The sequence below is a fragment of the Eleginops maclovinus genome, chromosome 9, assembly GCF_036324505.1.
Source record: "Eleginops maclovinus isolate JMC-PN-2008 ecotype Puerto Natales chromosome 9, JC_Emac_rtc_rv5, whole genome shotgun sequence".
Lineage (NCBI taxonomy): Eukaryota > Metazoa > Chordata > Actinopteri > Perciformes > Eleginopidae > Eleginops > Eleginops maclovinus.
This window is the reverse complement of record NC_086357.1, coordinates 3,692,738-3,712,852: the sequence shown is the minus strand read 5'-3', so window position 1 is coordinate 3,712,852 and position 20,115 is coordinate 3,692,738. Positions and strand designations below refer to the sequence as shown.

At 41.1% G+C, this 20,115-nt stretch overlaps 1 protein-coding gene and 1 pseudogene across 2 annotated transcripts; one reads left to right on the top strand and one right to left on the bottom strand.

Moving 5' to 3' along the window:
* The first annotated feature begins 1,697 nt into the window (after positions 1-1,697).
* On the top strand, positions 1,698-9,388 carry rfc4 (replication factor C (activator 1) 4). Of its 2 annotated transcripts, none has more exons than XM_063891730.1 (11): positions 1,698-1,892; positions 3,079-3,230; positions 3,378-3,456; positions 3,877-3,956; positions 4,060-4,179; positions 4,363-4,506; positions 4,581-4,701; positions 6,113-6,238; positions 6,329-6,409; positions 6,505-6,618; positions 8,977-9,388. In XM_063891730.1, exons 2-11 carry the CDS (start codon positions 3,115-3,117, stop codon positions 9,070-9,072), a joined length of 1,077 nt encoding a protein of 358 aa, XP_063747800.1. In that variant the 5' UTR covers positions 1,698-1,892; positions 3,079-3,114; the 3' UTR covers positions 9,073-9,388. The 2 variants fall into 2 exon arrangements, with proteins under 2 accessions (XP_063747800.1, XP_063747801.1); XM_063891731.1 differs by having other exon boundaries at positions 1,700-1,892; positions 3,107-3,230.
* A 4,075-nt stretch (positions 9,389-13,463) lies between these two features.
* The window catches only part of LOC134869104 (desmoglein-2.1-like), a 32,128-nt pseudogene continuing 25,476 nt past the window's right edge, over positions 13,464-20,115 (bottom strand).

Here is a 20,115-nt window from a genome sequence, read left to right as displayed (position 1 = left end):
TTAACTATTAAGCAACAAAACATCAGCCACACTATAGATTCCTTTCCATGATGCTGGCAAACATATCCAATATTTTAAAAAAGAAGCATCCAGGTCAAAATACATGAATCCTCACAGCCACAAAATAGGGAAAATGATCCTCAAAAATATGTTTAATACGTGGCAAACATAGACAAAAACAAAGGATGCTCCTCAGGAAGTGGGAAAAATATTGAATCCACTTCACGTTTAGGGGCACTCCTTAGGTTCCGGGTTGGAAAGCATGGCTGCTGCGGCTGTAATGATGCTCTGTTTGCTCTAATAAAGAAGCTGAGTCACAATGAGGAAACACGAATCAGAGGGCTGCTGTACCTGCCTGCAGGGCGGAGGGAGAGACACAGAAGCCGGGGGATGGTGGATATTGGATAGATAGGGTGGGAGTTAATAGGTCCACAAGAGAAATCCTGGGGCCTGGAACAACATGGATTGGAGCTCTAATGGAACACTGACTGGTCCTCAGACAGAAGTGTCCTCTGATTTTATTAGATTAGGGGACTTGAAAATTGTACACAATTGAAATCAATATTGTTTTTTTCCCGAGTGTCTTTAAATACAATACCCTTGCTATGTGATTTACCATCATTTTCCTTTGAGGGCTCAAACAAAACAAATCAATGGCCTACACCCATGATACATAATTCATGCTTTAGGCTCATTCACTGCTACCGCAGGCCACTGATCCCGCTCCATGTTTTGATTAAAGCCAACAATCTGAGGCAGGGATATTAGCATCTTTCCATGAGTCTACAGGGACTGTAGAGATTGCCTTGGAGACGACTATTAGCCAGAGACATCTGCACTCAGTCTCATCCTCCCACTCATTTATCTCCACTCAGCCAATTACAGGCCCTTCTGAAAACAATAGGAACATGCTGCAGAAATGGCAGAGCAGCTGGCAGACAAAGCATAATTCAAGGCAGTGCATACATTAAAAATATAAATTCCCAAAATGTTGAAATCAATATCATACCAGCCATCGTTTTGAAAAAAAACTAAAGGAAAAATACAAGACAAAGGAGAGGCAAAAGGGAAAGAAGAGAGGAGAAAAAAGGGAGCGAGGAAAGTGGGGGAGGATACGTGAAAGGATGGGCAGTGTTTCATTCTGCCCTGTCTCTACCCGACACAGAATGGACGATTAAAGCATATTCCAGTTTGCTTACACTGTTTATTTCAATCCATCACTGGCTCACAACATAGTATTTGCAACTCTGAACAGCTACCGTTCCTAGGTGTCACACTCTAACATGTCCGTGTTGAAACAAACACTACATAACAATACCATTGTTACATCCTTTTTCTTTTCCTTTTGTAGTGTGATATATTATTCAACAGTCTTACTTCACTAACACCACCTAACTGTAACCCTAAACCATGTCACTTTATTTGTATCTTCTGCTAACAATAAACACATTACCAAATAAAAATGTGTTCCTTAACAATGTTGAAAATAAATCTTCTCCCTGTGACATCTCAAAACAATATTGTACAAATAACATTTAACAATGCTTTCCAACATTTTCTCCTTTTTTTTTCTTTTATTATTTTCAGTGTCCTTATACCACAGTTCAGCCTGCATAGTCCTTCAGGTACCCCTTGTTACAGGCAGGACCATCTGCAGCATCCGCAGCATCTGATTGGCAGCAGTGAAATGACGTTGGCGGAAGTTGTTTTCTCTGCCAGAGCGGGAAGCTGCTACTGCTTCAACACTGCTTTACACATGTCAACAACTAGAATACACAACGCTGAGACACACAGCTACGGGAAACTATTTCATCTTTAGGCATTGTTGAGAAGAAGCTCATACTGTGGGGTATCAACAGCAGGGTGTGTCTGAGCAGCGGAGGATATATAAAGTAAGTGCGGTGTGACTTTCTGCATAATCCTCAGCTAATAATTGGCAGGCTAACTTAGCTACCTAACTAGCTGATTGTACTTAGCTTGTTCTTTACTATGTAATACCAGCTATAACGTGTTATTTTGCAACTACAATATATATGCCAATACGTTTTAACTCTAAATGACAATGCTACGTATTATATTGTCAGTTTAACCCCCATTCTATATGAATGGTAAGGTTAGGGTAAGTAGCTTCCTGAGGCTTGTACTAAGAAGCCAGTTCAGCATACCCTGGATATATTTGGGTTATCTGGCTTGAATTAGATTAACAAACGTGATCTCGCTAAACGGTGCTACGACACTGGTTTCAACTCGGTAAAGTCAACCCTGGGTTTCTCTGTCCGGCTACCAGCGCATTATGATGAAAGGGGCGGGGTTAGCAACATTTGACCAATCACAAACCTGCACAAGTTTACTGACAGCGGAGCGTCATACTTCAGGAATGAAAAGTAAACTACAACATTAGACAAATATGAAGAAGTAACATTTTAAACAACCATGACTTAAACACATAACCAAGTATAAAGGCAAAATAGCTGCAGAGTGCAGGGAATAAGGCAAAAAATAAATGTTACTGTGTGAAAGCTTAAACTAACTTGTTTGTAATACGTACGTCCACCTAATGTGTTGATTAAAATGAGTCTTTGTGGAATACAAGATATTATTAATCCCCAAAAATGTATATAAAAACAGCTGACATACGACAGCTGTTGAAAATAGATGTTTGTTTCATGTATTTTAGCCGCCCGTTTACTATGTTTTAGTTATAACTACTGTTTTTTTTTGTTATGACAATAATAAGAAAGCACAAATCAGCAAAGGTGTGAATGTTTTCTCTTTTTTATTTTAAAATGGTCTACACTTCACATTTTTGCTGAGTACTAGTTTGATAGGTTGTAGGTTCAATTAAAACTTTAAGGAAATAAAAGTACATCATTTTTTAAAACAAATTGAAGATATCATTTTTTAGCTTTCTGATATACAGAGAACCAAACTGTTATGTTCATTTTTGAAGAACAAATCTGTGCCCATGGGGTGACACAGACACTCGTCTAATATGGGTCAGATTTGAGGGACCCTGTCTACTAGTTGGTTAGATGATATTTGTTAAATTTGTGTCTGTTTCTGTGTATTTATTCCCAGGCTTTTCCTCTGCTTTGACCAACATCAGGTGCAGTCATGCAGGCCTTTCTGAAAGGAGCGACCGTTCAGACCAGCAGACCTCAGAAAGACAAGGCAGCCGGGGGGCCCAGCACGGAGAAGAAAGTCAAGGCTGTTCCATGGGTAGAAAAATAGTAAGTGAATCACAAAGTGGACTGAAATATGTCAGTTTGGAACCAACCAATGGTAAAGACCCCACAATTGCAGAAAAGTTCGTTAATGAGCCAACATGCATTTCCTTAACAAGAAATAACATAGGTTGATTTTTTTTTAAATCCCAGCAGGCCAAAGTGTATCGATGAGGTGGCCTTTCAGGAGGAGGTGGTCGCCGTGCTCAAGAAGTCTGTGGAAGGAGCAGATGTAAGTTTGAAGCTCTCAAACTGCGTTTGAGGAACTGTTTGATGCCGTTTTCATGTGAAAATGGTAAAAAAAAAAAAAGGATAGGAGAGATTAACCCCTAAGCCCCAACACTTTAATCAGCACAGGGTTCTCAGGAGAACCATTTGTTCACCGACGAAAAAACTGCACACACTGCACGGCTACATTACTGCTGATTTTATACTCACTGCACACACACACACACACACACACACACACACACACACACACACACACACACACACACACACACAGACACAGACACAGACACAGACACACCCACACACATACACACATCTGCTCTTGCTCACTCTTCCAACCAACTAACCCCACTCTCTCAGTCCCTTGCAACAGTGCTGGCAGTTTGACAGTTTAATAAAATCATCTCTGTTTTTTCTGCAGCTTCCCAACTTGCTGTTCTACGGCCCCCCTGGAACAGGAAAGACCTCAACTATTCTAGCCGCTGCCAGAGAGCTTTATGGGTGAGTGCGGTGTTAACATTGTGGGGAAAAAGCAGACACATTTCAGCTTTGCAATAGATTGATCATTCACCTCTTTTTCTTTTGGTATGAACCCCTCCTGCAGGCCTCAGCTGTACAGGCAGAGGGTGCTGGAGCTCAACGCCTCCGACGAACGAGGCATCCAGGTCGTCAGAGAGAAGGTGAAGAACTTCGCTCAGTTGGTAGTGGCCGGGACGCGCCCAGAGTAAGTCAGAATCATGCTCAAATACAGGGCAATTTGTCTGATGGTTGCTCTGTAACTCGTTAACAAAAGCTGATATCGATATCCTGTCGATGTAGCAGTGTATCTTGAATAGTATCAGATGTGTATAGTTCATTCCAATTCACTGATTAAACGTGGAGTCGCTGTGTCTTGCTGTGTTTGCAGCGGGAAGCCGTGTCCTCCTTTCAAGATCATCATCCTGGACGAGGCGGACTCCATGACGGGGGCGGCTCAGGCCGCTCTGAGACGCACCATGGAGAAGGAGTCCCGCACCACCCGCTTCTGCCTCATCTGCAACTACATCAGCAGGTCAGCTGTCTGTCACGACCGGGAGCGCACAAACTGTGACTCATCCTGACCCTGCTGTCCTGTCTGTCTTATAGGATCATCGAGCCCCTAACCTCCAGATGTTCCAAGTTTCGCTTCAAACCTTTGGCCAATAAGATCCAAGAAGAGCGGCTGCTGGAGATCTGTGAAAAGGAGAGCCTCAAATACAGCAAACAGGTGAAGGAGAGAAGTTGACTCACTACTCCGCTGTTATTTTGATTAAAACAAACAATAATAAAGGGTCTGTTTACCTACAATTGTTTGCCAAAACAGAACTTTTTAAAACTTAAAGATCATATATTTTTGCTCCAAACTGTGTTTTTTTTTCCTTCATCAATTCAATTAGAACTGATGAGGACTCCGCAAACCTCTAGATATGTGGGTACAGACAAAAGCAAACAACATCAGGATCCTAGATTAAGGCCATCTGGTAGATTGCAGATCATCACTATTACATTGTTTTGGAAAGTAATGTACACAAGAACAAACACTTCTTAGAACTCTTACATAAACTACTTCCATGGTTTTAATCAATTGTTGCATGGATATGACACAATCATATACACCTATATACGGATTTATGTTTAAGATTTATGTAGTAAGCAAAGTGTTTGAGATTAGACACTGCCAGGAAAATAATCTATATATTGAGAGATGCAGACTGCTCTACAGAATGTACCGAGACTTTCTGAATACTCGTTGTAGTATCTGATCTAATCAGCTCTGTGCCAAGACATGTTTTATTTTTCAAGCTAAAACTTCCTCTGATGCAACATCCAGTGCACATTATTTTGAGTTTCTCCAAAAGTGTTTTAATATTATTTATTGTCGACAACTGGCTGCGTTTTGTTGTGATTATTTAAATCAATGCATTAATAATCTAAACAATGCATGTGCCATTTAAAAACATGTGTTATACAACAATACAATACCATAAATAAAGAGCATCGTATTGTATTGCAGAATGTTGCTATTATTTACAGCAATTAGGGGTGGGAATCACCAGGGTCCTCACGATATGAGACATAGCAATACTTAAGCCACGATACGGTAGTATTGCAATTCTACGATATGCTAAGTACTGCGATACGATATATTGTGATGTGGCGCATTTCTGATTTCTTTCTCCGCTGATTCATCTTTTTTCTTTGACTGACTTCCTGCCAATCCCACTGACTTGGCCATGGCCATAACCGCACAAGAAGAAGCTCAGCACCATCTAGTGGATTGAAGAATTAATTGTTACCAAAAACTTTCCTTTGGATTTGCAATATGAATAGTTTATATAATAAGAAAATCGATACGTGGCGTCCGTGCATCGATACAATATCACTATGCGAAGAATCTCAAAAGACAACGGATAGAAGTTAAGGTTATTCATTATTTTTGAGCTAACCAAGTCATTCAGAAAATCAATAAATGAATCAAAACAAACTGTAACATTAACAACATTTTTGATGGATTAATCCATAACAAATCTTTGTTATTGCAGCCTCAATGTGTTTGAAAGTGCATCCTGCCAAGTTCAGTTGAATTGGAAAATGTGTGATCTACTGCTGGTGTAACCAACATGTGTTCTGTTCTGCAGAGCATAGCAGCATTAGTGACGGTGTCTGAGGGAGACCTGCGGAAAGCCATCACCTTCTTGCAGAGTGCTGCGCGCCTCAACATGGACCGGGAGATCACAGAGAGCGCCATCATCGAAATAGCTGGGGTGAGCCTCAAAGAACTGAACATCTATTTCAAGCTTGTGTACATATCACACCTCTTAACGCATATCTCTTCACTCTGTCGTTTACTCCAGGTCGTCCCTCCCAAGATGATTGACAACATGCTCCAGATATGCCTCTCTGGAACTTTTGAGAAACTAGAGGTCGCAGTCAGGGTAGGGGGGGTCTCATTTATTGTTATTTTATCTTAACTGTTTACACTAAAATAAACAATATGTCATGCTCACGTGTTTAATGTCTCCTCTGTCAGAAAATGGTGGATGAAGGCTACGCAGCCACACAGATCCTGGGTCAGCTCCACGAGGCTGTCATAGAACACGACCTGAGTGACAAGCAGAAGTCTGCCATAACGGAGAAGATGGCGGTGAGTGATCTGATGGAGGAATGCAGCAGAATCAGACACAAGATAAACATGGATTTAAGTCAAAAACTTGGCATGTCATTATACGTTTTAGTTGATTTTCTACAAACAAAGTCTTGGCTGTTCTATAGGTTTTTGTTAGTGGTCTGACTATTTTATCAACCTCTACTCTCTCTCTGATCAGTCTGCGTCAATCCCCTCCCCCCTTCTCCCTGAAATAATCAATGACAGGCAAAAGAATAGCCTTGCCTTTTAGAATATTAAATTATTACAGCTGCCTCAAACAATACAGCTTTGAAGCTTGAACAAAGATCTTAAAATAACTACTAACTGTTATGCCTTTCGCAATTCACACTCTGTAATTAAGATTAAGACCTTTATTAATCCACGGGGGGGAGATTCAGTTCTTCCCTCTGGTGTTATTTTTACAATCTCACACAAAAGGTTCATCCCATTTGCTTATTTCGCCTCCTCCTTTCCCTCACTCACACGTCTTCCTCGCGTCTTAGCTCCGCCCCCGTAAGAGGCAAGCGACGCTAAAAGATCTGCTGGATATCTTACCAGTATTTATATTTGTCCTTAATGTTCTGTGGATTAGTGTACACTCGTATATCCTCCCTCTCGTCTCCTCTGGAAGCCTCCTCGACTCCTTCCTTGACTCCTCCGTGTGCATTTAAGTGACTGGGACGTCCTTCAACATGGCGTGTCTGGATCGAATTCCGGATCGAGTCATAGAGGAAAGAGGAGTCGAAGAGGGACATTGGAACCTACAGACCCAAAATACACACTCACATGCACAACAGGGACCTTTAAACGTGCACTGATGAAGAGATCGAAGGGGCTGCCAGTGTTCCGGTGCCGAAACAGGTTCGGTGCCTTGCTCATGGACAGTGTTGGGTATAGTTACTTTGGAAAGTAGTTAATTAGGTTACAACATTACTATCAATTAAAAGTAATCAGTTACGTTACAGCGTTACCTATTAATAAAAGTAAGGCGTTAGAGTACTCCTGCGTTACCAAAAATTAAAAGCCGTTTGCAGCGCCTCGCACATGCTGCAGCTTAACTGACGCAGACACACAGCCTACTTAAAATGCACGAGACGTCCTGACAATGAATTACATCATCCAACCAAATTAACTCTGCAGGATAACAATAACAATACAGACAGTCAGTTATATGCCACATAGCATTTTATTTTTTAAATCACAGAACATGTGATCAAAATTCAGGAGTTGCCTAACGTTTGGTACCCAGCCCAGGTAGCCGATATGATGCAGTTATGAAAGTGCATAAATTTACGTGAGCTTAAGTAAACAGAATCTGAGGTAAACAGGTTGCAGATTCAGATCCATTTATAAATTAACGACCAAACAACGATCTAACAAACATGCCGAATAAAACGAGCAATAAAATCGCTCACTGGCACACAGCAGGCAAATTACAAATATAGCCTAATAGCTGAACTATGAAAATACTATTCAAGTATCACAGGCCTAAACTCACATTTACTCTTCAAAGATGGAGACTCCACAGTTGAAATTGGAAGCATCTCCTCAACCACATAACCGGCGACAATCTTCTTAATTTCACTGGCAGAGAGGGTAGCTGAGCTCAAACTCAGACGCTGTTGCTTTGGAGCTGGTGCACCACCGTCGTCCTCCTCAGCAGGCCTTGCTACCAGCGGGATAGAGTGGTGCTTCGATGCAAGATGTTTTTTTTAATTCAAAGTGGAATTTTTTGAGGTCGACAGAAGCTTTTCAACAACACAGAGAGTGCATTTTACCGTTCTGTTGTTCTTGTCTTTTTCGCTGGTGAATTGAAAATAATGTGCGTACTTCCACGATGAACACGCTGACCTCTCTGCCATCTTGCCGGGGGTTCGAGACACTCACACACACACACACACACACAGGTAATGTAGGTCAGCAGCAGGGCACAGACGCATCACAGCGCTGCGGTGGCACAGAACTGTCTGACAAAAAGCAGGCTGCAGTCTGGATTTTAACGGATTACTTTTGTTTAAAAAATAACTAAGTTACTGATTACCGAACGCACGAAACTAACACGTTACGTTACTCGATAAAAGTAATTAGAGTACTCTACCCACAACACCTCTGCAGTGCCCAAGAGCAAACACACCTCTCCAGCTACCTTTGAGTTTTTTGGTCCGATCAGGGCTTAAACTGTCAAACCTTTGTTTCTTAAGCCCAGTCCTTGCAGTTTGAGCTAAACATGTGAAAACTAAATGTTTACTTAATATTCCGAGAACAAAACCGAAGCTATTGGAAAGCTAAGAATTTTCAGAATGTGTTTAGGGGTCAGTGTGACTGATATTGAAACTTGTGTTCCCTTTTTTTCAGGTTGTGGGTAAGTGCCTGTCAGACGGGGCCGATGAGTACCTGCAGATGTTGAGTCTATGTTCAGTCATCATGCAGCAGGCCTCGCAGCACAACTGAAGCACCACACACAGAACTGGGACCAACATGAGACAGCAGCACTTCAACCCCCCCATTCAGTTCATCAATCACAGCTTGGGACTTCCAGCAGTAGATTTCACCTGATAGTGGTGCAGTTTACTGTCACAGCTGACAACGTTTCCATCTGTGTCTCCCTCCACTTACGAAGATTACTACATGCTTTCAAAAATCTGTTACCAGTCATATGTGTCTTTATTGACTTTTATTGACCATAAATGTAACTACTGACCAACATATCTTTCTACACTTTTTGCAATTCTTTGGAACCTAATAAACAACTTTTTGTATATTTTCAGTATTTGTTTCATTGAACTGATGCTCATAATAATCCATTTAATCAGCCTTAAATGGATGTGGTACCTAAAAATTGTAAATGTACTTAGTAACTTTCCAACAGTGACTAGTACACAGACAGCGGTCAAGCCAGCCCCCACTTCGGAAAACACGGTCCAGCCCCGCCCCCCGTTGTACTGCGGTGTGTGTATATCCTATGCATTACGGTAGAGGCCTGTAAAAACTGCCTAAAAAAATTGTCAATAACAAATATACCTTAAACATACCTAAAATATTAATATATACTGGTGCTTAAATTAAGAAATATGTACTAATTAATTCAATCTAAAATAATTTACTACCACATTATAACTTTATCATTTTAAATTCATGGATACATTTATGAAGACATCTGATCATAAAATTGAACTTTCCATTTCCACCGGGTGACTCATTTCTATTGGTGTTGATAAAAGGCCGTCACAGAAAGTCACGAATCACGTTGTTTTTGTGTGTATTGTTGAGGAATAAAAAAGAAATGTAGCATTGATGGGACTTAAACACGCGCGGCAGCAGACTGGTATACTGTATGGTTAAAGTGTTTTGTTTTTGTCCAAAAAAGCTCAAGGCCATTACAGAGAATATGTGAAAGCAGGAAAAACAAAACCATCCAAACAGTAATTATTGTTCATTAATTAAGGCTTGATTTACATACAGGTAAACCACTCTGCCATTTTATTTACAAAATAATATAAGTGATCTCAGTGAATTATGGCAGGTGATCAGGTAAATTGGAAAGCTAATCGATAAGGGGACCAGTGAAGAGAGGCAGATGTGAGGCATTTGCTTCTCTGCTGTACACAAAGTCAAAAAGTTAAAAGTGAAACATTTCAAATTTTAATTGTACTTACATTTTAGCGTTCTATCTGGAAAACAATTGCGCAATGCGATCGATGGCAAAGCCTCCTGGACAAGGGCCTCCAACAACAAATTGGGTGAGTAAACTCAGTTATTGAACAAAAAATAAATGAAATAAAGTATTTACATTTTGATATTTTATATCTTGTTGGTTTATTTATTACGTATCTGTTTTTGCAACAAAAAAAATCTTGAAACTTATTATTTAAAAATGCATTGAGCACAAACGAAAGGGTGATTTACAGAGAGAAAAGAGAGAGCAAATACAAGATTAATAATTATGTAATGACAGTCGAACATTTGACATTTCAGAAATGTGTTACATCACATCGAGATAATACACAGCTATCTGTGTCAGACTTATAATAAACAAAATTGATGAGAGTATAGCCAAATAACATGTAAGGTATGAAATGATCATATATACAGTGGGGCAAAAAAGTATTTAGTCAGCCACCAATTGTGCAAGTTCTCCCATTTAAAAAGATGAGAGAGGCCTGTAATTTTTATCATAGGTATACCTCAACTATGAGAGACAAAAAAAATCCAGGAAATCACATTGTCTGATTTTTAATGAATTTATTTTCAAATGATTGTGGAAAATAAGTATTTGGTCAATAACAAAAGTTCATCTCAATACTTTGTTATATACCCTTTGTTGGCAATGACAGAGGTCAAACGTTTTCTGTAAGTCTTCACAAGGTTTTCACACACTGTTGCTGGTATTTTGGCCCATTCCTCCATGCAGATCTCCTCTAAAGCAGTGATGTTTTGGGGCTGTCGCTGGGCAACACGGACTTTCAACTCCCTCCAAAGATTTTCTATGGGGTTGAGATCTGGAGACTGGCTAGGCCACTCCAGGACCTTGAAATGCTTCTTACGAAGCCACTCCTTCGTTGCCCTGGCGGTGTGTTTGGGATCATTGTCATGCTGAAAGACCCAGCCACGCTTCATCTTCAGTGCCCTTGCTGATGGAAGGAGGTTTTCACTCAAAATCTCACGATACATGGCCCCATTCATTCTTTCCTTTACACGGATCAGTCGTCCTGGTCCCTTTGCAGAAAAACAGCCCCAAAGCATGATGTTTCCACCCCCATGCTTCACAGTAGGTATGGTGTTCTTTGGATGCAACTCTGCATTCTTTCTCCTCCAAACACGACGAGTTGAGTTTTTACCAAAAAGTTCTATTTTGGTTTCATCTGACCATATGACATTCTCCCAATCCTCTTCTGGATCATCCAAATGCCCTATAGCAAACTTCAGACGGGCCTGGACATGTACTGGCTTAAGCAGGGGGACACGTCTGGAACTGCAGGATTTAAGTCCCTGGCGGCGTAGTGTGTTACTGATGGTAGCCTCTGTTACTTTGGTCCCAGCTCTCTGCAGGTCATTCATTAGGTCCCCCCGTGTGGTTCTGGCATTTTTGCTCACCGTTCTTGTGATCATTTTGACCCCACGGGGTGAGATCTTGCGTGGAGCCCCAGATCGAGGGAGATTAGCAGTGGTCTTGTATGTCTTCCATTTTCTAATAATTGCTCCCACAGTTGATTTCTTCACACCAAGCTGCTTACCTATTGCAGATTCAGTTTTCCCAGCCTGGTGCAGGTCTACAATTTTGTCTCTGGTCTCCTTTGACAGCTCTTTGGTCTTGGCCATAGTGGAGTTTGGAGTATGACTGTTTGAGGTTGTGGACAGGTGTCTTTTATACTGATAACGAGTTCAAAAAGGTGCCATTAATACAGGTAACGAGTGGAGGACAGAGGAGCCTCTTAAAGAAGAAGTTACAGGTCTGTGAGAGCCAGAAATCTTGCTTGTTTGTAGGTGACCAAATACTTATTTTACCGAGGAATTTACCAATTAATTCATTAAAAATCAGACAATGTGATTTCCTGGATTTTCTTTTCTCATTCTGTCTCTCATAGTTGAGGTATACCTATGATAAAAATTACAGGCCTCTCTCATCTTTTTAAATGGGAGAACTTGCACAATTGGTGGCTGACTAAATACTTGTTTGCCCCACTGTACATGTTCATTAGTACAGGTGATTGCAAAGAAAGATAAGGTGAGAATAGGGAGTGTAAAGGGAAACTATTCTTTGATTAGGAACTATTTTTAATTATTCTTATCTGAACATTGAGGGACGATAGCTTATATGAGGGATTTCAAAGGTCTTTTATTTTGAAACTGTACATCAGAATGTCCTGATATTCTCTGAGTGACTTTCTGATATGGCCTGCTACCACCCTGAAGTGAAATGAGTGTCAGGGTGGGTTGGAAATAGGACCCAAGTGCAGTTAGATCTCAACAAAAGGCGAGCATTTATTCAGTAAAAGCTGTTGGAAAAAAACAATTGACAGAAAGGAAAAGTAGAAAACAAACTAAATCAAACCAGGAGGACATAAGAGGGCAAGGGAGGGCAGACAAGGGACATCTAAGACATGGGGAAATTGACAACAACCGAACAAGGAGCAAGAGGGAAGACAAGACTAAATAGACAGAAGGGTGATCACAGGACAACACACAGCTGGGGAGGGGAGGAGAAACAAAGGGGCAGCAGGTGATCACAATGAGACAATCAGACACAGGAAGTAAGACCAGAAAAAACACAAGGAGGAAGATACATTTCAAAATAAAAGTATGAAGAAAAACCCTATAATCATGACACTAACTCTTTGGTTATGGACAGTTTTTAACTTATTCGTATCTAAAAACAGAGAGATGATAGCTCGTATTTGGGATTTCAAAGGTCTTTCTTGTTTTAATTATAGATCAGAATGAGTGGTTTATTTTTCGAGTGACTTTTTGTGATGGCTTTTTATCAACATCAATTGAAATTAGGGCCGACTGTTGTCACTTATCACAGACAGAGAAGTTGTGGTACCACCGTTTGGCCACTATGAACATTTTCTTCAATGTCCCGCTTGCTTCCTGTTGGTTTGCTCATCACACTTCTCTCTCATGACCTTGTTTTTAGGTCTCAAAACGGAGAGTAACCTTGATATTGGTTACAAATATGTGAACCATGATCTACTTTCATTGTCATTTTCAGGCACTTAATCAGTATTGTTTTAGCTAATATACATTTTTTTATTAGGAAATTAAGCTATAGATTCTTCCCATAAGCTCTCACTAATTTCTTCCTGAAACAATTTTAAAATGAATGAATATCAAGGGCAATATGATGTCATCTTGGTTTTATTAGACATTTATCAATAAAGCACTTATGTTCATTCTGACCCTTGCAGATGTTTTCTTAGTTTGTTCTGTAAATTGTGTTAAACTAGTCGTACCCAGAACACTTTACAACTAGATTCCAAAAATGGATATAAAAGCAACACATAGGATTGAACAAGTTTGAACAGTAGGTTTTATGTCATTTTGTATTAGTGCAAAACAACAGTGAGCATAAAACAGACACCATAAAACAACACAAGGATTTACTGATTATATCAAACATGGCTCTGTTTGTTCTTAATTTGTCTCTGAGAGGTTAGGAAAAGAAGGTTAAAAACACAAAACTATTTCTACGTGATATAGAGTGTTGGTGTCTAGAGATATCTGTGCTGAAAGTCAAGTGCATAGCAGTGGAACATTGAAGTCTTTACATAGGTCTGCTGGGATCGTTTCGGAGGGTCAGCTTGGAATTGTTATTATTCCCCTTTATTGTATACATTTTTAAAATGTATTTTCCCCGTTTGTCCATTCTTTATTGTTGGCTTTTTTTGGGTCGACACCAAATCTTTGGGATGGCCCTGTGCTAGAATGGAATGGAAAATGGGGATCCTGCTCAGGGGCGGACTGGCCATCTGTGGTAATAAACACTTGTTACAAGAGAGTAGGTGTAGTATCTAATGACATTTTAAAAAATGGATAGATCCAACACAAGTGTTCATTATGTATATAAGTATTAATTCAAGTAGTATTATAAAAAAACAATTGTATGGAATATATATAACAAGGTGATATAAGACAATTTGCTGAGTAAACCAAGTTTTGAGGTCCAGGATAGAACAAGGACAGAGGAGGACTGCTCAAACTTGAGTTATTTATAACGCCTCAAGTCAGTCAATTACAGTCTCAATTGTTTTCATGCTTATGACAACAGAGAAAGATATCTTCATATCCCTCGACAACAATCAACATAGTCTAACCAACATCACTAATATTGTCAGAACTTCGATACAATTATAAATAAAAATTAAGGCATTGTGACACTGCTGCCACCAGCATTGCGTTTCGGTGGTGCCAATTTTTGTGGGCTGGGCTGGGTCAGATTCCAGGGCTGTTTTACAGTCCCAGTCCACCATAGGTGGGGGTTTTGTTCACTGCAGTAGCAGAGGAAGTCACCACGCTGCTGTGAGAGCTTGCGATGTCACTTTTCGTGCTTCCTGCACGAACTGCCCGCCGTTGCTTTGCCCTCCAACCACCAGGACCCTCTAAGATCCTGACAGCCCCCCTGACTGCAGAGTTCCCCCCTGCATGAGATGGGTCTGGCTACCTTTAAGCCCTTTTATTGTCCCTTTAGGGACTTTTCCCTCCACCACCATCATGGTCTTGGAGCCAGAGAGGTTGCCAGTGTGGATGAGGTTGCCACCCCTTCCATGGACCCGGCTCTTTTCCACCAGCACCATGTGTTGGTCCTGGGCTTGCCCGCTGGATATCACCATCTGTCCCTGAATCCCCATGCTTCCAGTCTGGGAGCCGTTGAGCAGTACCATGCTCTGCAGGTTGGAGGCTGGAGCTTCTGCCAGCAGCACGGTGTTCTGAACCTGTGGCTGGAGGACATACTGCATCTGCACAGGGGTGGTGGTGGTGGTGGTGTAGTAGACAGGCTGCGGCTGTAGCATGAACATCTGACCTGTATTCACCATCCCTTCATTTACTGTGGTCATCCCTGTGCTCACTTGGGTCATCCCTGTGCTCACTGTGGTTATCCCTTCCATCACTGTAGCAGTACTCTCCTTCACCACCTGAGAACTTTCAGATGTGTCCCTGATCACAGTCTGAGATGTGGACTGATGCAGGTTGGGCAGAGGGGCAGGCTGCTGGGCAGTCTTCACACTTGAAGCTGAGATGTGAGTGTGGATGGATGCACTGGGCTGATGAGTGAACGCTGGTTTGACATCTGATTCGATCTTCTTTCCTCCACACACCTCAGCCAGGGTCTTGAACTTCATGCCGAGGTCATTAATGAACTGCAGGTCGTTCTCAGACTCCAGGAGGCTGCAGCAGCCCACGGAGCCAGCAAGGGAGCCCTGACCCTCGTAGTCATAAACTAAAAGATCATCCTTCCCTCCAAGAGTCTCGTTTTCACTGGTCACCTTCTGTCATAAGAGAAAAGGGAAATCAAAACCAAGGTTTCCTTATTTGTTGACTGAGTGGTCATTTCTGTGTCAAACTAGATATTAAATTAACCTTTTAATGAATGTAGTAATGTCACTCAAATCCCATTATCTCATGATCTCATTATCAGTCAGTGAAGTCACACAAGTGGCATCTATGTATGTTGCACATAACATCACAAACTAAGGCAATGCCTGTTGTCCTACAGGACTACATTGCTGAGAACATGCTTTTCAAACTTTTTAAAGTTTTTGTTAAGAAGTTGTTAGTGTGTCCATTAGAACAAAGTACATTAAGTACATTATCAGACTTTTTAAAGTAGGTTGATAAGGATACAGGCTCCAAAAGTAACCTTTCATTACATTACATGTCACTTATTAGATGCTTTTACCCAAAGCGACTTACATACTCAATACTGTGGGCAATCTCCACCCCAATTTGGGGTGAAGTGTCTTGCCCAGGGACAAAACGACATGCTGACTGCAATGGGGACGGAACCAGTGACCCCAGATCCAAAGATCAGCGCACTAACCCACGGTGCCATAGCATCCCTTTCAGGACAAGTACTCAACATGATTTTAGCTAATGGCACCAATTTTTGGATTTGAGCTGTTCAAAGTATCCATTTTTATCTGGATTCATTTGTTTTCCTGAAATTTCTCCATGACAGCAACATCCACCACTTGGATAAATAAAGTGAAGTTCAGACAATAGTAAGTATTTCTCACCTGAGTGTAGTACTGTCCCAGGAAGTGGTCTGGCAGAGCCATGCCATCATACATTATTTGATGTAGTTTTGATCCTTCACCCTGAATCCAATTTCCGAAAGCGGACTCTTTAGTCCCCCAAGTGTCTGTACCACCTTGAAAATAAATGTGTTGATACCCCCCATGTCCTGATCCCTGATTTGGGAGTTGACTGATCACCCCTCCTTCATCCACTTGTTGAGTTATTTTGACTAGCGGCACATCCTGTAAAGATCAATGATCCAAATGTTATTACATAGTCCACAGTTATTCTGCTGCCTAGCCAAGCAGACATCATCTCAAATCCTCATCCAGTATGAATAAGAGTATTCGTTTCTGAAACAGCTTTTTTGTGTGTTCATGAGGTATATACAGACGTGGACAAAATTGTTGGTACCCTTCCGTTAAAGAAAGAAAAACCCACAATGGTCACTGACATAACTTGAAACTGAAAAAAGTAATAATAAATTAAAAAGTATTTAAAAATAATGAATGAAAATTAGACATTGCTTTTGAATTGTGGTTCAACAGAATCATTCTAAAAAACAAAATAATGAAACTGGCCTGGACAAAAATGATGGTGCCCTTAAGTTAATATTTTGTTGCACAACCTTTTGAGTGAATCACTGCAATCAAGTATTTTGGCCCACTCCTCGTTAACAAACTGCAGCTGTCTCAGGTTTGAAGGGTGCGTTCTCCAGACTGCATCTTTCAGCTCCTTCCACAGATGTTCAATAGGGTTTAGATCAGGGCTCATAGAAGGCCACTTATAGTCAGAATAGTCCAACGTTTTGTTCGGAGCCATTCTTGGGTGTTTTTAGCTGTGTGTTTTGGATCATTATCCTGTTGGAGGACCCATGACCTGCGACTAAGACCAAGCTTTCTGACACTGGGCAGCACATTTCATTCCAGAATGCCTTGATAGTCTTGAGATTTCATGATACCCTGCACAGATTCAACGCACCCTGTGCCAGATGCAGCAAAGCAGCCTCAGAACATAACCGACCCTCCTCCATGTTCCACAGTAGGTATAGTGTTCTTTTCTTTGTATGCTTCATTTTTGAATCTGTACACATAGAGCTGATGTGACTTGCCAAAAAGTTCCAGTTTTGTCTCATCTGTCCAAAGGACATTCTCCCAGAAGCTTTGTGGCTCGTCAACATGCATCGTGGCAAATTCCAGTCTCGCTTTTTTATGATTTCTTTCAACAGTGGTGTCCTCCTTTGTTGTCTTCCATTGAGTCCACTTCGGCTCACACAGCGGCGGATGGTGCGATCTGACACTGACGTACCTTGACCTCAGAGTTCACCTGTAATCTCTCTGGAAGTTGTTCGGGGTTCTTTGGTTACCATTCGTATTATCCGTCTCTTTAATTTGTCATCCATTTTCCTCTTGCGGCCACATCCAGGGAGGTTGGCTACAGTCCCATGGACCTTAAACTTCTGAATGATAAGTACAACTGTAGTCACAGGAGCATCAAGCTGCTTGGAAATGGTCTTACAGCCTTTACCTTTAACATGCTTGTCTATAATTTTCTTTCTAATATCCTGAGACAACTCTCTCCTTGGCTTTCTGTGCTCCATGTTCAGTGTACACACCATGATACTAAACAGCACAGGGACTACTTTTCACCCTTTAAATAGACAGACTGACTGATTAGAAGTCTGAATACACCTGTGATGCTAAATACAGGACACACCTTAGTTTAACATGACCCTGTGGTTAAATTATTTCCAGTCTTTTCTAGGGGTACCATCATTTTTGTCCAGGACAGTTTAATTATTTTGTTTTTTAAAATGATTCTGTTGAACCACAATTCAAAAGCTATGTCTGATTTTCATTTGTTATTTTTAAATACATTTTTATGTATTATTACTTTTGTCAGTTTCAAGTTATTTCAGTGACCGTTGTAGGGTTTCCTTTCTTTAACAGAAGGGTACTAACAATTTTGTCCACGTCTGCATGTTGCTCTCACCGTGTTCTCGCCCTGGCCCTCAGTGTGGTATTTAATGAGATGAGATTGGCCCTTGAAAGGCATCGGGGTAAAGTTCGGACCACATACGCAGAAGAGCAGGAACAGAAGAGATACTGTAAAAACAACAACAACAATGTGCTACTTAAAGACTATTTAAACATGGTGTGGGGAATGGGGTGGCACACTCATCTACCAGGTAATCAACGGACAATCAATGACCTTGACCAAATTGTGTTTAATCCTATTAAAGGCTACCGTGTAACTACTTGCTACCATCACTTGGTTCAAATAACCATTTATTTTGGATGTTGTAACATTAGTGAAGACTTATTTTGACTTGTCGGACTGCTTGTACACCACAGTACACACTGCCAACTGCTGGAGAGACCCACAATCACATCTCAAATGTAAAGGTGTGTTGGAGAGAAACTCTCTATGGAGGGAACTTTGGGATTTTAGCCTTTGCAGATCATTTACATTTCCAAAACAACCTATAACACAGCATAGCAAGGACAAAACACCAAAAGTCAAAATAAGGCCTCTTTTTAAATGTCCATATTTCCCTTCATTTCATACTTATGTTTATTCCATGGGGTTACAGCTAAGAGAACTATATTAATCACATTGCCATATATTATAAATGAAGAAGAAGAATATACCCTTAATTGTCCCAAAGAGAGAAATGGTTTGTTATCTGGCTTTTAAAAATATTCATCCTGATTTAGGATTGCACAGCTACGTTGTCAGGTGCCTAAACAGACAACCCTCACTCGAAATGTGCATCAAAATGTACGTACGTAGTAGCAGCAGCAGACCAAGGAACAGCAGTCCGATGCCAGCGGGTCCTAACTCTGCTCCTTTCTTGATATTACCTCCACACATGTCCCCTTCCTCACAGGTGCACACTTGGATCGTCACTTTCTGTGGGTCTGGACAGGCCTTCCCTTGCTGGTCCTCCACCACGAAAGTCACCTCATATAAACCAGGCCACAGGGACTCCTTGGCCCTCAGGATGGCTGCAGTGTCTGCAGACACAAGACAAACAGATTTTTTTTTTTTGCTCTTTCCAATCGCAAAACAAAGACATCCTGGTAGTCCAAAGGTTAGGGTTAGGGAAACCAACTCATGTTGCCACAGAGCTAGTTGTCACTATATATCTTTTTGAATGTTTTAATATGTATTACAAAACTTTAAGATATTCTCCTCACCATTGTAGTGCTCCACCTGCCATTTGCCCTGAGTTCCCTCTGGAATTATTTCAAAGTTGAAAGGAGATCCGTTGGGGGAAAAATCCTCATCTTTAGCGCTCACAATCACGGCATCATTGGGGATACACAGAGTCTGGATTTGACTGGTCAGGGTGGGGCAGTTGTCGTTGAAATCCTCCACCTGGATGGCTACGGTGCCAGTGGCTGTTTGAGCAGGCATGTCTGTGTTGGAGGAATATCAATAATCAGTTTCAGTTTGTTTCTATTTCCAGGACATAGGTCATGAGCTTTGTCAATATGCTACTCTCAGCTGTTGGCAAGGCTGGTAAACAACATGTAAGGCATCTTGATCTGAAGAAGCAACAACGTGATAAAGGCGTACCTTCTGTAAAGCAGAGTACTTTGGCATAATACGTCCCGTTGATCAGGTATGGAGACTCTCTATCTGGCATCTTGTTCAGTTTGATGTCAGCTGTTTTTGGGTCGATAGTAAACCAGTTGTCAGAGTCTGAGCCTTTGGCGTACCTACAGGAGAAAAACGCTGTGTCAGTTATCACGA